At 41.8% G+C, this 16,205-nt stretch overlaps 1 protein-coding gene across 4 annotated transcripts in view; it reads left to right on the forward strand.

Annotated features, from left to right (window-relative positions):
• RAPGEF6 (Rap guanine nucleotide exchange factor 6) overlaps positions 1-16,205 on the forward strand; it is a 113,367-nt gene that overhangs the window by 82,798 nt on the left and 14,364 nt on the right. For 2 of the 4 annotated variants that reach the window (XR_003545737.2, XM_027747695.2), the window contains exons 16-22: positions 651-894; positions 1,482-1,639; positions 4,939-5,179; positions 6,697-7,080; positions 8,799-9,010; positions 9,888-10,011; positions 15,160-15,380. Coding sequence is in view for 3 of the 4 variants with exons in the window: in XM_027747695.2 (XP_027603496.1) it covers positions 651-894; positions 1,482-1,639; positions 4,939-5,179; positions 6,697-7,080; positions 8,799-9,010; positions 9,888-10,011; positions 15,160-15,380 (1,584 nt within the window). In the remaining variant the exon portion in view is untranslated. Of the gene's footprint in view, positions 1-650; positions 895-1,481; positions 1,640-2,666; positions 2,682-4,938; positions 5,180-6,696; positions 7,081-8,798; positions 9,011-9,887; positions 10,012-12,486; positions 12,511-15,159; positions 15,381-16,205 lie in introns of all 4 variants that reach the window. The other 2 variants (XM_027747691.2, XM_027747693.2) reach the window with 2 other exon arrangements.

Consider the following 16,205-nt stretch of genomic DNA (forward strand, 5'->3'; position numbering starts at 1 on the left):
AATGTAGACTGGGAAAACTTATAAGTTTTATTATATAATAGAATTATGCAATTTAACTGGACTTTCTGTACTTTCTGTGGTTTCCCTGTTCATAGGGACTGTCTGAGTAATTTACTGTGTACAGTTCTGCATTCTTCCAGTATCACCATGTTTTCAACAGAAAATACTGACTTTCTGAGTTGAGTGATTTCAAAGGATTTTTAAAAGATCTTTAAAGAAATAATTGATATTGAAAAACCAATTTGAACTTTTTTTTTTCACCTTATATATGTGGAAAGAAACAGGAAGAACATAAACATTTCTGTGGAATTGTATCTTTGGGAAAGTCAGTGTGGGTAATAGACTGGCTTAGCTTGATAAATGCAACAGGAAATTTGATGCAGTTTCTGTTCAGTAGTGTTAGGAAAAGCAAACAAAGGCAGTTTGGGAAAATCTCAGTCTGTGCTGCAGTTATTCTTGAGGAAGCATCTGCACTCCGTTACCAAAAACAGGCAAACAAAAAAGCCAATAAATACATGGTGCCGATTGCCCTGAATCCTTGTTATCAATCTGGGATGTGGAAAGCAAAAGGTTTGAGGGGGAAAGAAGAATTCCCTGTGAAGTTCTGAGCGTGCAAAGGTAACTCACAATGATTGTGTCTTCTCTCACAGTGTTCAAGGAGCTGCTCTGCAGGATAGGACAAGAGAAGAATGGAATTCCACATATTCCAAAAATTGCAGAAAAGAAAAACAACCGTTATTCCATCCCAGATATGCCTGGAGATGTGGAACAGATGTTTCCCCGGGAAAAAGGAAACAAGAAAATGAAAGCAAACACTGTATCTGGTGGCAGAAACAGAATCAGGAAAATCTTAGACAAGACCCGTTTCAGCATCTTGCCTCCAAAACTGTTCAGGTTTGTCAGACTCTTCTGCCAAAAAGTTGTTCCTCATTAGGTTGTGATGCTTTAATCGTGGAAACATAGAATGAATTGGGTTGGAAGGGACCTTAAAGTCTATCCCATTCCACCCCCTACCAAGGGTAGGGACACCTCTCACTATCCCAGGTTGCTCCAAGCCCCGTCCAACCTGGCCTTGGACACTTCCAGGGATCCAGGGGCAGCCACAGCTTCTCTGGGCAACCTGTGCCAGGGCCTCCCCACCCTCACAGGGAATTTCTTCCTAAGATCAAATCTAAACCTCCCCTCCTTCAGCTAAGGCCATTAAGAGATACTAATTGCTTAGTATCTCTAGTCCTTATGTCCACTCTACTTATGTTTTTCAAAAAATCGTGTCACCTGCCCCATAAATACAGAACGAGACCAAAACATCTTTTCTCTCCCCGCGAACGATTTCAAATCTCTTTCCTCTCTGTCCTCGTTTTGAAACCCCGTCTACAACATGTAATTAAACAGCTGAACAGCATTATTTCCCTTAGTTTCATTCACCCCAAGCTGAGTAGCAGGGGTTGAGTGCCCATGAGTGAGGCAGAGCTGTTTTGCAGTGACGGCAGCGTGAGCCAGTCACAGGACGACAGCATCGTGGGCACCCGGCAGTGCCGCCACAGCCTGGCCATCATGCCCATCCCAGGGACCCTCTCCTCCAGCAGCCCTGACCTGCTCCAGCCCACAACCAGCATCCTGGACTTCTCTAACCCCTCAGGTAAAACAGCAGAAGGAGCTTGGTTTGTACAGGATGATTAACAGGGCAGGGGGGAAAATGATGCGTTTCACCAGCATCACATGAGCTGAGTGCAGTTACTTGTCTGTCCTGTGGCTTCAACAGGGCCACACTGGAGCTCTGCTGAAAATCCACACTGCCTGAACGTCTCCTACATGCTCTTTTTGTAATGTGACACTTCTTTTTACAAAGACATTGATTCACTGGAGTAAATCTGCTCTGGTGGAAGCAGATTGTCCTTGTCCACACCTTTCTCTTTTACCTGTACTGGTGCTTTGGCTTGTCCATCCCCCATCTGCCAGTATATATTTCAAGCAGTGTTGTGGATAGAATAGGACTGCTGTGCTACCAACACAGTGATGTTAATGTTTTGTGTTTTACAAACGTTATGTATGTTCAACTGTGTGTCTAAAAACCTTTAAAATGTTTTGAGATGTGTAGTGTGGGCTTTTGTTGCTGTAGGAACCCACTTTATGGGGTGGCTGCAGGAGTTATTTGTTGTGATATGCAGCTGCCTGTAAACATGTCAAGTCAGAATCTTTTTTCCTTATTTCAAGTGTAAGTTCTGTGCATAATTACAAAGTCTGTAAGGTGCCTTGTGGCTGTGAGTTATGTTTATGTAAACTTGCAGATTTCCCCTTTAGAAGGGATGTACCCAGATATATCCTATCAGGTCATAAATATCCATAGCAGAAAAGTTCCCTTTTTGCTGCACTTCCAGGTTCTTGCTGTCTGATAACTAGTTCATCTTGAAATCAATCACAGAATCACAGGATGGTTTGGGATGGAAGGACCTTTAAAGGACATCCAGTCCAACCCCCCTGCCATGGGCAGGGACATGTCTACCTAGATTACCTTTACTTCACGTTTGCTATAACAAATATGCTGCCATGTTTAAAGAACAGAGAAAACCAAACTAGTTCTGACAGTGTACACTTGATAAGTTTTGTAAACATCTGAATCTCGATTTGCTGTTGACACAGTTTTCTTCTTTTTCTCCTGCCTGCAGCTGTTGGGTTTTACTGTAAGTATCCTGATGTTCAGCATCCTGTAGACCTTAATATTGCATGGCTTGCCTGAAAACTTAACACTACCAGACACTGCATTGACACAGTTATTACTGTAGGGCATCCCATAGCCCTGTGCCCTGTAAGCTTCCTCAAATAAAACAAATCCATAGGTTCTCACACAGGCACAGTGCTGTGCTGAGACCTGCATTTTATTCCCTTTTCTGCCACTGAAACACTGGATGACCTTTGGCAGTTTCTTCTCTTCTCTGTGGCCTTGCTTTGAAGGAATGAAGTTGCTTATATCTCTTATAGAGCTGAAGTTTTGGATGATAACGTAGTTTGAGATTTAATTTGCTCTTCTGTTGGACTCTAACTAAAATGCTGTGCATGCAGACTGGAAATGTGCTTTGTATTGCCGACACAAGCTGAACAATGCATAAAAAACCATTTAATTTAATAATATTTACCTGCTTAAAAGCAAAGACCATGAAGACAGACATGTGCCTGTAATTTATGTTTCCTTCCCCTGTCACATGTTGCATTGTTTTGGTTGCATAGTGATTATTTTTTATTTTATTTTTTCCTTTTTTCCCCCAAATTAAACTTCAGTTTTCAGTCTTACACCTTGAGTGTGTTCTGATTTTTAGGTATGTTGATACTGAAGTATAGATGTTTCCCTTTTCTGTTGATTTATTATGATTTTTATGAGTGCAGGCACTTCCCTGATTATCCAGAATGTCATTTCTACCACTTTCACTCTGAAACAAGGACAGAATAGTTATTTATTCCCTTTATTGCCCCTGTTCATGTATATATTGAGCTTTTCAAATTCAGCTAGTCCCTAACTACTAATGAGAATGCCCTGGTAATGTGATAACCCTAATAATGAAACTGTTAGAAGAATTAGCTTTCAATCAGATTCTTTTTCAAAACCCTATTTGCTCCCATCTTCAAATTTATTTACAACTGATATTGAACCTTTCTTTTTTCCAATGGGTGGAAACTTTTGATACTGGACCACAGACTACCTGCTTAACTTTTTGCCCTGAAATTCCTGCTACTTGTCCCCATGACACCATTAAGTCCTGACACAAGAAAAAGTTATCCCAAGGTCACTGCCCCCAAAGATCTTGTTTTTTTTCCTGAAACAGTGGATTTTGTTAGAGGAAAATTAATGTGAAGTTTAGTCTTCAGACTTTAGGGAGGGGGAAAACTAGGTTTCCTTGTGCTTGGAATTAGTGTGTGTTTTGACTCTGGACTTTTTTTTTCCAGTGAGTTTTATTTTGAAAATCAAGCTTTCTGTAATAACTAATGGAGCAAATTATTTGCAATCATCAAACTGTGGATTAAACACATGTTTCTGTAGATATTTATTTCCTGCTGTAGGCTGCCTCAGATAAAGCTGTTCTCTAATGCATTTATAATACATAAAATGTGCTATAAATAAGTATACCAACCAAAGAATTAACTGCTGGCAGCAGCTTAGTTCCTTCAGGGGGAGAGGGCAAGTGTGAAAGCTCACAGCTAGTTATGGGAGCAACCAAATCTCCTTTCCTCTTCACATCCTCCCACCCCAAGCCCATCCATCCCTGGGAAACGTGCCCTGGCACGTGTGTGGACCTGGCTCTCACAAACACACAAGAGCCAGAGAAGGAATGATGCTGCCAAAGTTTTTGAGGCCCGCTGGGAAGCACGATGCACAGCTCAGGGACATACTGAGTGTCTTGTACTTTGATTGTGGTCATGGGATGATAAAGGAATTGAGTTGTGGAAAAGCCCTGATGAGAAGAGTCTTCTTTTTTCCTCTCAAAGTTGAAGGAAGAAGCAGAATATTTTAATATTTTTTCAAGTCCAGCATGGCTTTTGTTCCCCAGCAGCTGGTTTTTGTTTTGTTCTCTGGCTATCAAATGAGACAGTCTTAGAGTCACAGAATGGTTTGGGTTGGAAGGGACCTTATAGCCCATCCAGTTCCAACCTCCTGCCATGGCCAGGGACACCTTCCACTAGCCCAGGTTGCTCCAAGTCCTGTCCAGCCTGTCCTTGGACACTTCCAGGGATGGGGCAGCCACAGCTCCTCTGGGTAACCAGTGCCAGGGCCTCCCCACCCTCACAGGGAAGAATTTCTCCCTAATATCCAATCTAACTAAACCTACCCTTCTTCAGCTTAAGGCAATTCCCCCTTGTCCTGTCACCACAAGCCTCTCTCCGAACAATGTGTCTTTTCAAGGGGAAAAGTAACTTCACCCATCAAAGGTGTTCCTCTTCTTTTAGATATCCCGGATCAGGTGATAAGAGTTTTCAAAGCGGATCAGCAGAGCTGTTACATCATCATCAGCAAAGACACCACAGCCAAGGAGGTGGTGAGCCACGCTGTGCACGAGTTCAACCTGACAGGGGCCCCCGACACCTACTCCCTGTGCGAGGTGTCCGTCAGCCCCGAGGGCGTCATCAAACAGCGGCGCCTCCCGGATCAGTTCTCCAAGCTGGCCGACAGGATCCAGCTCAACGGACGGTAAATGTGCCCTCGGCTTGCTCTGCTTTTAGTTGCCTTTTAGGATTAATCACAGAATCATAGAATCCCAGAATCAGCTGGGTTGGAAGGGACCTCCGAGATCATCCAGTCCAGCCCTTGGTCCAACCCCGCTGTGGTTCCCAGCCCATGGCACTGATGCCACATCCAGTCCCATCTTAAAAACCTCCAGGGATGGAGAATCCACCACTTCCCTGGGCAGCCCATTCCAATGGCTGATCACCCTCTCTGGAAAGAAATTCTTTCTAATCTCCAACCTAACCCTCCCCTGGCACAGCTTAAGACCGAGCCCTCTTGTCTTGCTGATCATTGCCTGGGAAAAGAGACCAACCCCCCCCTGGCTCCCCCCTCCTGTCAGGGAGTTGTAGAGAGTGAGGAGGTCTCCCCTGAGCCTCCTCTTCTCCAGGCTGAACAGCCCCAGCTCCCTCAGCCTCTCCTCATAGGACTTCTGCTCTGCTTTTAGTTGCCTTTTAGGATTAAAACATCATGGAAGCATTAAGGTTGGAAAAGACCCCCCAGATCACCATGGGGGACGTTTTAATTAAAATAGACAAGTGTCTGTTAGAAGGACAAGCAGTCAATACCAATAAATGACACTTTCCTCTCTCCTCTTGTGTCACCTTCATCTTATGCACCCAAAACTCCTCCCCAAATCCACAGCCAGCTTGCTTGATGACAGCTAAATTTAGCAGATCAGCTATATAACATATATAGTGGTTTACACTTGGAGAAAAAATTTATATTTGTTCTGACACTTCCCACATGTACTGGAGGATTAAAGCATACAATTAATTCTTTCCTCAGTGCTGTGTTGCAATGAACTGATTCTAACCTGAGATAAATTCTGCCATTTTTATGTAAACTGTTCTGAATCCTTCTGAAACGTTAAGTGCTTTGGTTTTATCTGATGACCTGATCCAGACCAGAAGAAAGTTTATTAAAGTGAAAAACTCTGTAGTTGTCTTTGCTAGGCAACAAGAGGGAATTTATGAGTAATAAACTTTTGTGTATCTGAAAGTGATCTGCTTGGGACTGTGGAAATGAATTTTCCAGATACATTTTCATTTCCTGAATGCTCTGTGCCTCATGTAAATATTACTATGCCACAGTAAATTTATGGAAGAAGCCACACTGAATTTGTGTAAGAAATGGAGAAAGACATTAACAGGAGATTTCTCGGGACTAGTGTATATTTAAAATGTAATTTTCACTGCTGAATTTACAAATGGAAAAGTAACTGACCTTCTTCTGAAGGTGAACACTACAGCATATTACAGAGTACAGTATGAAATGATAGCAAAGAGGTAGATTAAAACAGCTTTTGAAACGTTTGTTTGCTTAAGTAATGATGTTATTTTACGTTAGCTGAAGTACAAGGTTATCCTGTCCCTTCTTGTCTCTGTAATGCCCACGTTGATTGGTGCAGTTCAACGTCCTTGTGTTCACAAACCCTCTGAAGAGCATCTCTGACGGGTCGCTGTCACTCCATTGTTCTCCAGGTATTATCTAAAAAACAACATGGAGACAGAGACCTTATGCTCAGACGAGGATGCTCAGGAGCTGCTCCGGGAGAGCCAAATTTCCCTGCTCCAGCTGAGCACCATCGAGGTGGCCACCCAGCTCTCCATGAGGGACTTCGAGCTGTTCCGCAACATCGAGCCCACGGAGTACATCGATGACCTCTACAAGCTGGACTCCAAAACAGGGAACGCTCACCTGAAACAGTTCGAGGATGTCATAAACCAAGAGACCTTCTGGGTTGCCATGGAAATTTTAGCAGAGCCCAACCAGCTCAAAAGAATGAAGATTATTAAGCATTTCATTAAAATCGCTCTCCACTGTCGAGAATGCAAGAACTTCAATTCCATGTTCGCGGTTATAAGGTAAAATACTTCCCGTTTTTCAGCTCTGATTGGTGCTGTCAGAGGCAATTCTGGTAATCTAAGCTGAAAGGGAAGAAATAGGACCATCCTGGGCACATTACAGATGGGTCTGGGTGGTTTTCCAGAGCCAACCTGGTCCGAGGTGGATTTGGATTGTCACCGCAGCGGTTCAGTCCCATTGGGGTGCTGGATGTGACAGTCTCTCTTTTACCTGTTACCTCCCAGGGAAAGAGAAGATGGGGACAAAGCACTGTTTGATTGATGAACCTCAGGAACCTGCCTGAGCATTGTGTCATTTTCCGTGATTTTTGCACCCAATTTCCCTTCCCTTTGTCAGTCATTGTTACTTTTTTTGAGTCGTATCTGTGATGATGAGATTACTTCATTTCTTCCTTCCATTGTAAGGACTTCCTCAAATCAGTCTTGTTTTGGCTTAATTTTCCTTTTCATTCTTTCCTGTCATCTGCTTGCTTGTCTATTTTATTTTTTCCCCTCTTCAACTGCACATTTAGACTTTCTCTTCTGATTTATCCTGAATGCTGCTACTTTAACAGCATGAGTTCAGCATTTCCTTTATTTGCAATTATCTTACACCCAGCCTTTACTTTAGGGAAAAAAAAAGGCACTGTGATTCATCAGATAAAGATCTGGATTTGTGCTGTATCCCAGCACCATTGTTGAAAATGCCATTATAAAATATTTTCTTCCATGTCTAACCAGTTTATCAAAGGGTATTGGCTTCTGGTTAGTCATACATTAAAGAATTCATGAATTTCCTTCAAAGGGACTGGGCAGCAATTGGGGCTGGGGCTGCTCATTACATGGTGAATACGCACATGGATACTGAATCTCATTTTTATATTCTGCTCCCTAATTTCTCTTGGTTTATTGTAGTGGAGAAATGACTCTTCCTGCTTCTCAGTTAAGTCTAATCAGGCCATGACTGAAGTGGACTTTGGTAAAAAAAAAAAAAAAAGGGCAAATAAATTAGTTACTGTTTTACCCTTATTTCCAGAGTAATATGTTTTTGTTAGCATATGGCACAGGGGTTGTCTTTCTTGCCTTGTCCTGCACAGCAGTTTGATGCCATATGTCTCCTGAAATAGGAAGATAACCATCCTAAACTAGCATGGAAAAGAGAAGCTGTGAGCTGGCATATGTTGGATTTTTCATGTCAGAGAAGGCTTTGTTTGGCATAGCGTGGAGAGAAATCCGTATGAAAAATAAACCAAATTCAAAACAAGATTTTGAAGCTTTCAAAATGTGGAAAAAAAAAAACAACTGAAAAAATTCATCCTCAGAGGGAAGAATTTCTTCCTAAAGTCTTCCCACTTCTGCTTGGGATGAGCTCTGCACTGTTCTCATTTGCTGTGCAACCATTACTTCACCTCATTCATTCTCTACCCCTTTTGTCCTTATTGTGATAGCCATTTATACAGGAGAGAAGTGGTTCTTAAACAGACATTAGTCCTGTTTTACAGAGTGATTATTTTGGCAGTAATTGGAAATCTGTACCTTGTGCATAGGAAGCAGTTGTGGTTTTTACAGTCCCGTTTAAACAGCAGAGGTTTATTGTGATGAACTTGTACTCTGGCACCCAGCCAGCTTTACATTTAACCTTGGGAAAGCTATTTTTAATCCTTAAAACAACCCTTCACTTCCTTCTGAAATGCAGCAGTTCTGCTCACAGCTAACCATGAAACCTTCCTGCCTTGCAGTGGGTTAAATCTTGCGCCAGTAGCTCGGCTCAGAGGCACTTGGGAAAAGTTACCCAGCAAGTATGAAAAGCACCTCAGAGACCTTCAAGATCTTTTTGATCCATCTCGAAACATGGCAAAATACCGCAACATCCTGAGCAGCCAGAGCATGCAGCCTCCAATTATCCCACTTTTCCCTGTTGTCAAGAAGGATATCACGTTCCTGCATGAAGGTAATGTCAAACAGGGAGAACACAAGCGGAGCACTGAATATGCTTTAGCCCTTTCTTCAGTGCTCCTCGTGTCAACACGTGTCTAAGGAAGCTGCCACCAGTGGGATGCTTTTGATGGGTCCTTTGTAGGAGGAAAGTAAAATAGGACTCAGAATGCTGAGTGGAAGAGACTGATCCTAGACAAAAATTAAAAATTAAATGCATATTTTTAATATTTGAAAAGCAATGCTTAGACTTCATCAGCTGTCCTCAGGTTTAGGCTGGAAGCACAGGTGAGTGTGCTGGCTGGTAGTTGCACTACTTCAAATATATTCTCTCACAAAAAAAGAACTTGTTGCTGTGATGTTTCCAGGTTTTCATTCCATGTTGTGGCTTTCAGGCAGCTCCAACACCTCCTACTCTTGCTTTCAGCATTTTCAGGAGGTTTTGTTTAGACATTTCCATTTTGTTCCGTTTACACAAAGTCCTGTTCACAAGTGGCTGAGGCGAAACATTTCCAAATATGCCCAGTTCTTGGTTGTGATGGCTCAGAACTGTTTGAACTTCTTTCCAAATGGGAATGCTGTCCCCATCAGTTCTGTATTTATATTTTAACATCATGCCAGTGAACTTGGGCATAGTTCACTTATTACTTTTTCCTCCTACTAATGCTTGTTACTTCAGAAATAGGTTAACAAGGGCCAATACAAGATACAAATACAAGGTACTGTGAGTGGGCCTGATTCCATTTGTGTTTTGCCAGAGCTTCCTGTTTTCCTGCTGTTTTGATTAAAAGTTTTGCTGATGGAGGGCAGGGAGGGCAACACAGGGTCACTCTAAAGAATTTCTTACTCTTTTTTGTTTTCTTTTCTCTTATGTGTGTGTCTCAATTATGCAGGCAACGATTCCAAAGTGGATGGCCTGGTGAACTTTGAGAAGCTGCGAATGATTGCCAAGGAAATCCGCCAAGTTGTCCGAATGACCTCGGCAAACATGGATCCAGCTGTGATGTTCAGGCAAAGGTGTGCACTGGGAAGGGCCCTGGAGGGGTCTCAGGGGGGGCTCTGGGGCTGTGTGTGCATCAGGACGTTGGTGTTCCATTGTGTGCCTCACCATTGACATTTACCACCAAACCACCATCTTTATCAAATTATGCCAGTACAGGTGATGCTTCCCAGACCCGCTTTTAATGACTAATGAAACAAATTATTGTCTTTAAAACACATGGAAGAATAGGTTCTAATTTTAGTGATACGTATTTTTGCTAAATAAAAGCGTTAGTGTCAGTAGAGTTTTGAGAGAGATACAATGTTAGGGAGGTATAATACCTATATATGAGAGAGATTAAAAGCACCTAAATCACCCTTATATAAATCTGAAATGTTGCTTCAAAACAAAAGCCCACTGATAACATTAAAATCAAACAAAATATTTTTTTATTTGTTCTGAGCACAGCTTGTTCCACCTACATAATGTTTGATGTTCTCAGGCTTTAGCAGGTGGAGGGTGTGTTCTTGGCTTATTTTTCTTATTATTTCTTTTTATCTTGATGCCGAATATCATCAGGCTCTGTGTTAACAAACTGCAGAATAAAAACAATGTAATTTCTAATCTGGTGCTGATTAGCTCCGGATTATATTTAGTGGAACTAAATGACTTCCTGCATCCGTTTTCTTCCCGCTGGCTGAACTAAAAGCATCAGGAACTCTGCTGTGTCTGTGCTGGTCCCGTAGATCTCTGCAGGAAGGGTGCTGGTCCCCTCTCCTTGCACTGTAGTTTGCCTGGAAGTGACGGGCCAGACAAAACCCCTGAGGAGGCAGTTTGGGGGGGAGTTGGGGACACTCAGGATGCAGTTTGGGGGGGAGTTGGGGACACTCAGGATGCAGTTTGGGGGGGAGTTGGGGACACTCAGGATGCAGTTTGGGGGGGAGTTGGGGACAAGGTCTCTGGTGCTGAGTGGCCTCATGGTTTCTACTTCAAGAAATGAGCTGCACCCCCAGCAGTGCAGAGCTCAGAGGAGACACTGTGGACAGATTTTGGGTGAAATGTGCTTTATCCACCCAGAATTCCCGTGCATGGGTCACCTGTGCACCAACTGTAATTCTCTGTGATGTATGAGTTGAGTGACATCTGTGCAGTGGAAGGAAACAGCACATGCAAGGATACAGAGTGTGTGTAAGAGATTGGGTTCCAGTGGTCAGGATGCACAGAGGATTATCAGCCCTGTCCTGTTTTTGTTTGCAAGGCTGACTATCAGGAAACAGAAGCATTTTTTTTAAATACAGGCATTTAAAGCCAGCCTGGATGGGGGGGGGGCTCTGAGAAACCTGGGGTAGTGGAAGGTGTCCCTGCCCGTGGCAGGGGCTGGAACAAAATGAGCTTTAAGGTCCCTTCCAACCCAAACCAGTCTGTGGTTCTGGGAGTCTAAAAATGGCCCAGTCGAGGTTTGAACCAACAATAACAGATCCTTCTTAAAGTTATTTAGAGATGGGTTTGTCTCACAGTGGAGATTCACCTTCATACTGTTGGATTGGACTTAGCAGAATTTCATTTTTAGCATAAAATTATAAAGCTGAGAAGTTGTGATTCAGAAACTTTGGCATTCACAGCTGAAATCAGTCTATAAATAAATTTCCCTGATGGCCCATGCACTTTCTAAGACCTAATGAAGTCCAATCATTAAATAAATTTAATAGTAAATAGTTACCTTCAGTATGTTTTTCAGAATTACAGAACAGACTTTAATGACCATAATTTAAATTATGCACACTGCCATAAACTGCTTAGGCATCTAATATTAGAGATAGTGCCAAAGATTAAAAGAAAATAATTCCATGTTTTCACATCATTTATATTCATTTTCATTGCCTCTGGTGTTTGATCTATCAGTTTGTGTTATGAAGCACCAAATAAATGCTTTTGAAGATGAAAAATTAACAAGAAAGGATGTGTATTAGTGGTAACATGAGACTTGCTCACAAGTTCTTTACTGATTAATAGAGAGCATCCAGGCTTTCAAGGTGCATTTGGCAACTGGCTTGTTTTCCAGCAAACAATCAAGAGAAAACAACATCATAAACTTGAATACTGATGATGATTTCTCATACACTCCCAGCAGGCCTAATACAAACAATAAATAAATTTAATCCCACTTTTTGCAATATGAGTGAGTTGAACAGGTTTTACTCACTCCATCAAAATTGAATTTGACTTACAGAAAATAAAAAAATAATGCAAGTTTGGTTTTTCAATTCATAGGTTAAACCTACACAAAAAACTGATAGATGTGCTTCCATATTAAAGTATTTGCCAAGTCCTGCCCTTGCATTCCATGAAAACATTGTGTTATTGTTTGAGAAGAATTTTGCTGTATAGAGATTTTTTCTTTTCTGTTCTTTCCTGTCTACATCTTTCTTCCTGACTCTCAACTGTTTTATTTTTTTCCTGTGCTTTTCTGTTCAAATACATGCTTCAATGTATATGGCTCTTGCTTACAGGAAGAAGAGGTGGAGAAGTTTGGGGTAAGTGTAGAGCTGAATGCAACTAAGATAAAATAAAGATTATGCAACTCTTAACATACTGCATCCTCCTCGTTAGTGCATGCATCTGAAATACAGCATGCATTTTATTAACCCTGCAATACGTGGTTTTTTGAAAGCAGGAATAAGGGGTTACAGCCAACGTTTTACTGCGGCTGCAAGAATTCTGAGTTGCTTTTGTGTAGTAGATAAATTGTTTTGAGTTTTGGCTTTATGCATAAAAAAACCCCTGCTGTGCAGTTATATTGGAAGGCAAACTGTTTGGGGAAATAAATGAAATGAATAACTTGCTTTTTAACGCGTGGCAGGAAAGTTGAAGCCATTCTGCATTTTGAACTGTGAGGACGCTTGGAATTGTGATAATGGTGTAGTGATTTCCCCCCTGAAGTTTGTGTTCAAGCAAGCTTCAAAGTAGTTATTTTTAGCATATATTTAAAATGTATCTCACATTTCCTACACCAAAACCCTCATTGGTTTCCCTGGGAGTGTTGACTGTGCAAGGACTGGATAACGAAATGACTCAAGATGAGAGTTGTGATGTTGGCTGGGGAAAGTCCTGACTGGCCCAGGGTGCTGATTTTAAGACAGCTGTCATTGTAGCTGTATTTTATGTGTTATTATGTGTATTTTTGCCCATAAACTGTTACCTGTGTGCCTTTGCACAATGAGAGGGACAGTTCCAGTCAAACTGGGGTGAGCAGGTTTGGATACTGGTCCCTGGTACTGGTGTGGATGCCCTTGGCTGGCAGTGTTGGGTGCTCACAGGGCAGCTCATGGGGACAAACACCCGGGAGCCACAGAGCCAGTGTGATTTCCAACCCTTGGGATTGCTGTGAACACGAGGGAATTAGGGAAAAATCATTATTAAAGGAAATTGAATTAAATTGCCTTAAAAAGTCAAGTACAGACTTGAAAGAAAAACTGTGTACATAAGCAATGAAATATTTATATCATTAAAAATAAACATAATTTCCTGATCATTGTAGAAGAGGTGTCAACTTTGTCCTTGTCCATAGGGGACAGGAGTGTCCCCTTGGTTTGAGTAGCTGTGAACACTCCATCATGCCTTTTGCTGCTCCTTGCCTACAATAACATTACTGTTTTATTAAATTAAGCTGTAAATTGCTGCCAGTTTTTAAGCTTATGTTTTCTTTCAGATTGATTTATTTAACATCTTTGAAAATATTGCAGTCAGCTATTTTCCACTACTTATTTTTTTAAGCTCAGTGTACTCGATTCCTTATATTTGCTCTAACAACATGTTTCATTCTGACTCCTTTGGCCATTATGGCAGTTCTGTGCCTGATGTTGTTTATTCTGCCACTTGTGATTCTGTAAACACACAAGATCTTGATAACTGTCTTCACAAATACTGTAGCTTTAAAATATTCATCTGAATGTTTAAAAATCCCCACAAAACCCCAACTTTAAACAACTTTATTGACACTTTCCATTCTACTTTACGTGTGGCGTATATACTGTGATCTCCACTTGTTTAAAAATGCATCAGGACTGGTGTGGCTGTAGCACTTTTGGCAGTTGAAACAGAGGTGATGTGTGTGTTTGAGCTGTGTCCAGGTCAGTTGTTTGGTCACTCGTTCAGTGTGAGTGGGAGTGACTGTCAGGGAGAGTAACTCATGTTCTTTAACGTTTTGGGGATGATTTATTTTTACCACAGTTGCTGATAGATGTGGGAGCTCAAAATTGGGAGTATTGAGGAGCATTGTTTTTCATAATGCAAGTCTGGGCATACATATGTCATCACTGCCTTCCTCACCCTTCTTGGGAAATGTGTTTTTAGTGAGCTGCTCTTCTGTGGATGGTTTTAGTTACTTGAAGAAAGAAGTTAAGTGCATCAAATGCACTTTGTACTTGTAACATAATTTGCCCCTTGTTTAACTCTTGTGAGAAGCCCAGTTTTCTAAGAGGATCACAGTAGTCACTCTCTTCTGTGCTCAGCTAATTGCAAGAGGTTTCTGTGTGAGCCTGATGCACACAGTGGGCACCAAATTCCTCAAACCAACAAAGTTAATAAGTTTTTCCACTCTTACAGTCTGCAGTTGAAATTATGGAATCGTTAAGGTTGGAAAAGACCTCTAAGATGGAGTCCAACCATCAGTCCAGCACCACCACCACATTCACCACTGAAACATGTTCTCAAGTGTTTTTGAACACTTCCAGGGATGGTGACTGCCACTGCCCTGGGCAACCTGTTCCAGGGCTTGACAACCTTTTCCATGAAGAAATATTTCATAATATCCAATTTAATCCTCCTCTTGCACAACTTGAGGCCATTTCCTCTTGTCCTGTCAGCTCTGGGTCCTGCAGCACAAGCCTGTGGTTTGTTACTGGAGCTGAACGGGTTCTGTGCAGAGCACTGCACCTCATCCTTCCCAGTTCCACATTTCCATGTGCAATCCTGTTCTAGACTCAAATTGCCGCTCTCAGTTTACCAGAATATTTTAAGACAAGTGTTGTTTTACTGCTGTTCATCTTTTTAACTCATTTGCATCAGCATGCACTAGCCCTAACTGAAGATTATTGGTATTAATCTGCTTTGGCCTGTGCTACTGCAGCTCTTCACTGCTGTCGAGAACTGAACCTTTACTGCTTTGCTCTTCTGTTTTGCAGGTCTCTGAGCCAGGGCAGCACGAACTCCAACATGCTGGATGTGCAGGGAGGTGCCCACAAGAAGCGTGCCCGCCGCAGCTCGCTGCTCAACGCCAAGAAGCTCTACGAGGACGCGCAGATGGCCAGGAAGGTGAAGCAGTACCTGTCCAACCTCAACGTGGAGACAGACGAGGAGAAGATCCAGATATTGTCACTCCAGTGTGAGCCTGCCTACAGCACTTGTAAGTACAGTTCCTTCTCTAGAAATACTCATTTAAACTCTTTCTCCGAGGACAAAATACTTCAGTAAGTTCTGGTTTGTCAGTTCGTGTGCTAAGAGCTTCAGCAAGACAGCATTTGTGTTCAGGTCTTGGTTGAGCTCAAAAAACCTCCATGATGGTTTTTCTTCTGCCCTTTAGTTCCTAAGCTGTGTGTCTTTCCATCAGTCTGGCAGGAAATTCAATAGTACATCAGCTCAGTTCTTGCCCCGCCGTCCTTGTACAGAATTAGGAAGGATAGAAGTAACATTTACCATATGAACAGCAAGAAAATGAAAAGAGACAAAATCAATATAGAAACTGCAATGGATTTCAGCTTAGAATAAATGAAGATTGTTGAGAAGCAGAAGTTAGGTCAATATTGACTGATGGGTTTGATGTGGTTTGACAGGCAAAAATTGAGGGCTACAGCAGGACAGTTCCCATGATTTGAACTCCTGTCAAGCAAGCTGTTGTCTGACCTGCTGTCTTACACAGTTCAGTAAATTCTTACTTAGAAATGAGACATTATAATTGCATTTTATTTTGATACTTAAAATTTTTCACTTTCTTGAAAGGTAGATTTGCTTCGAACTAGAAGAGTGGCAACCATGCCAAGCAAAATAATGCTTGTCCTTTGTCCAAATGTATCACTTTAAGACTTTTATGTCCTCAAATATCACTTTGTCTGTGATGAGATAAGTTAAAAGCATGACTAGGAAATGGCATCTCAAAGACAATATTTTAAGTCCTTGCAATTATCCAGTATTAAGAATGCAAATCCTTGTTATTCCCTAAGGTGCCTCCTTA

This window comes from Pipra filicauda, unplaced genomic scaffold (assembly GCF_003945595.2).
Source record: "Pipra filicauda isolate LSUMZ 115617 unplaced genomic scaffold, ASM394559v2 scaffold89_size2521313_pilon, whole genome shotgun sequence".
NCBI classification, from domain to species: domain Eukaryota; kingdom Metazoa; phylum Chordata; class Aves; order Passeriformes; family Pipridae; genus Pipra; species Pipra filicauda.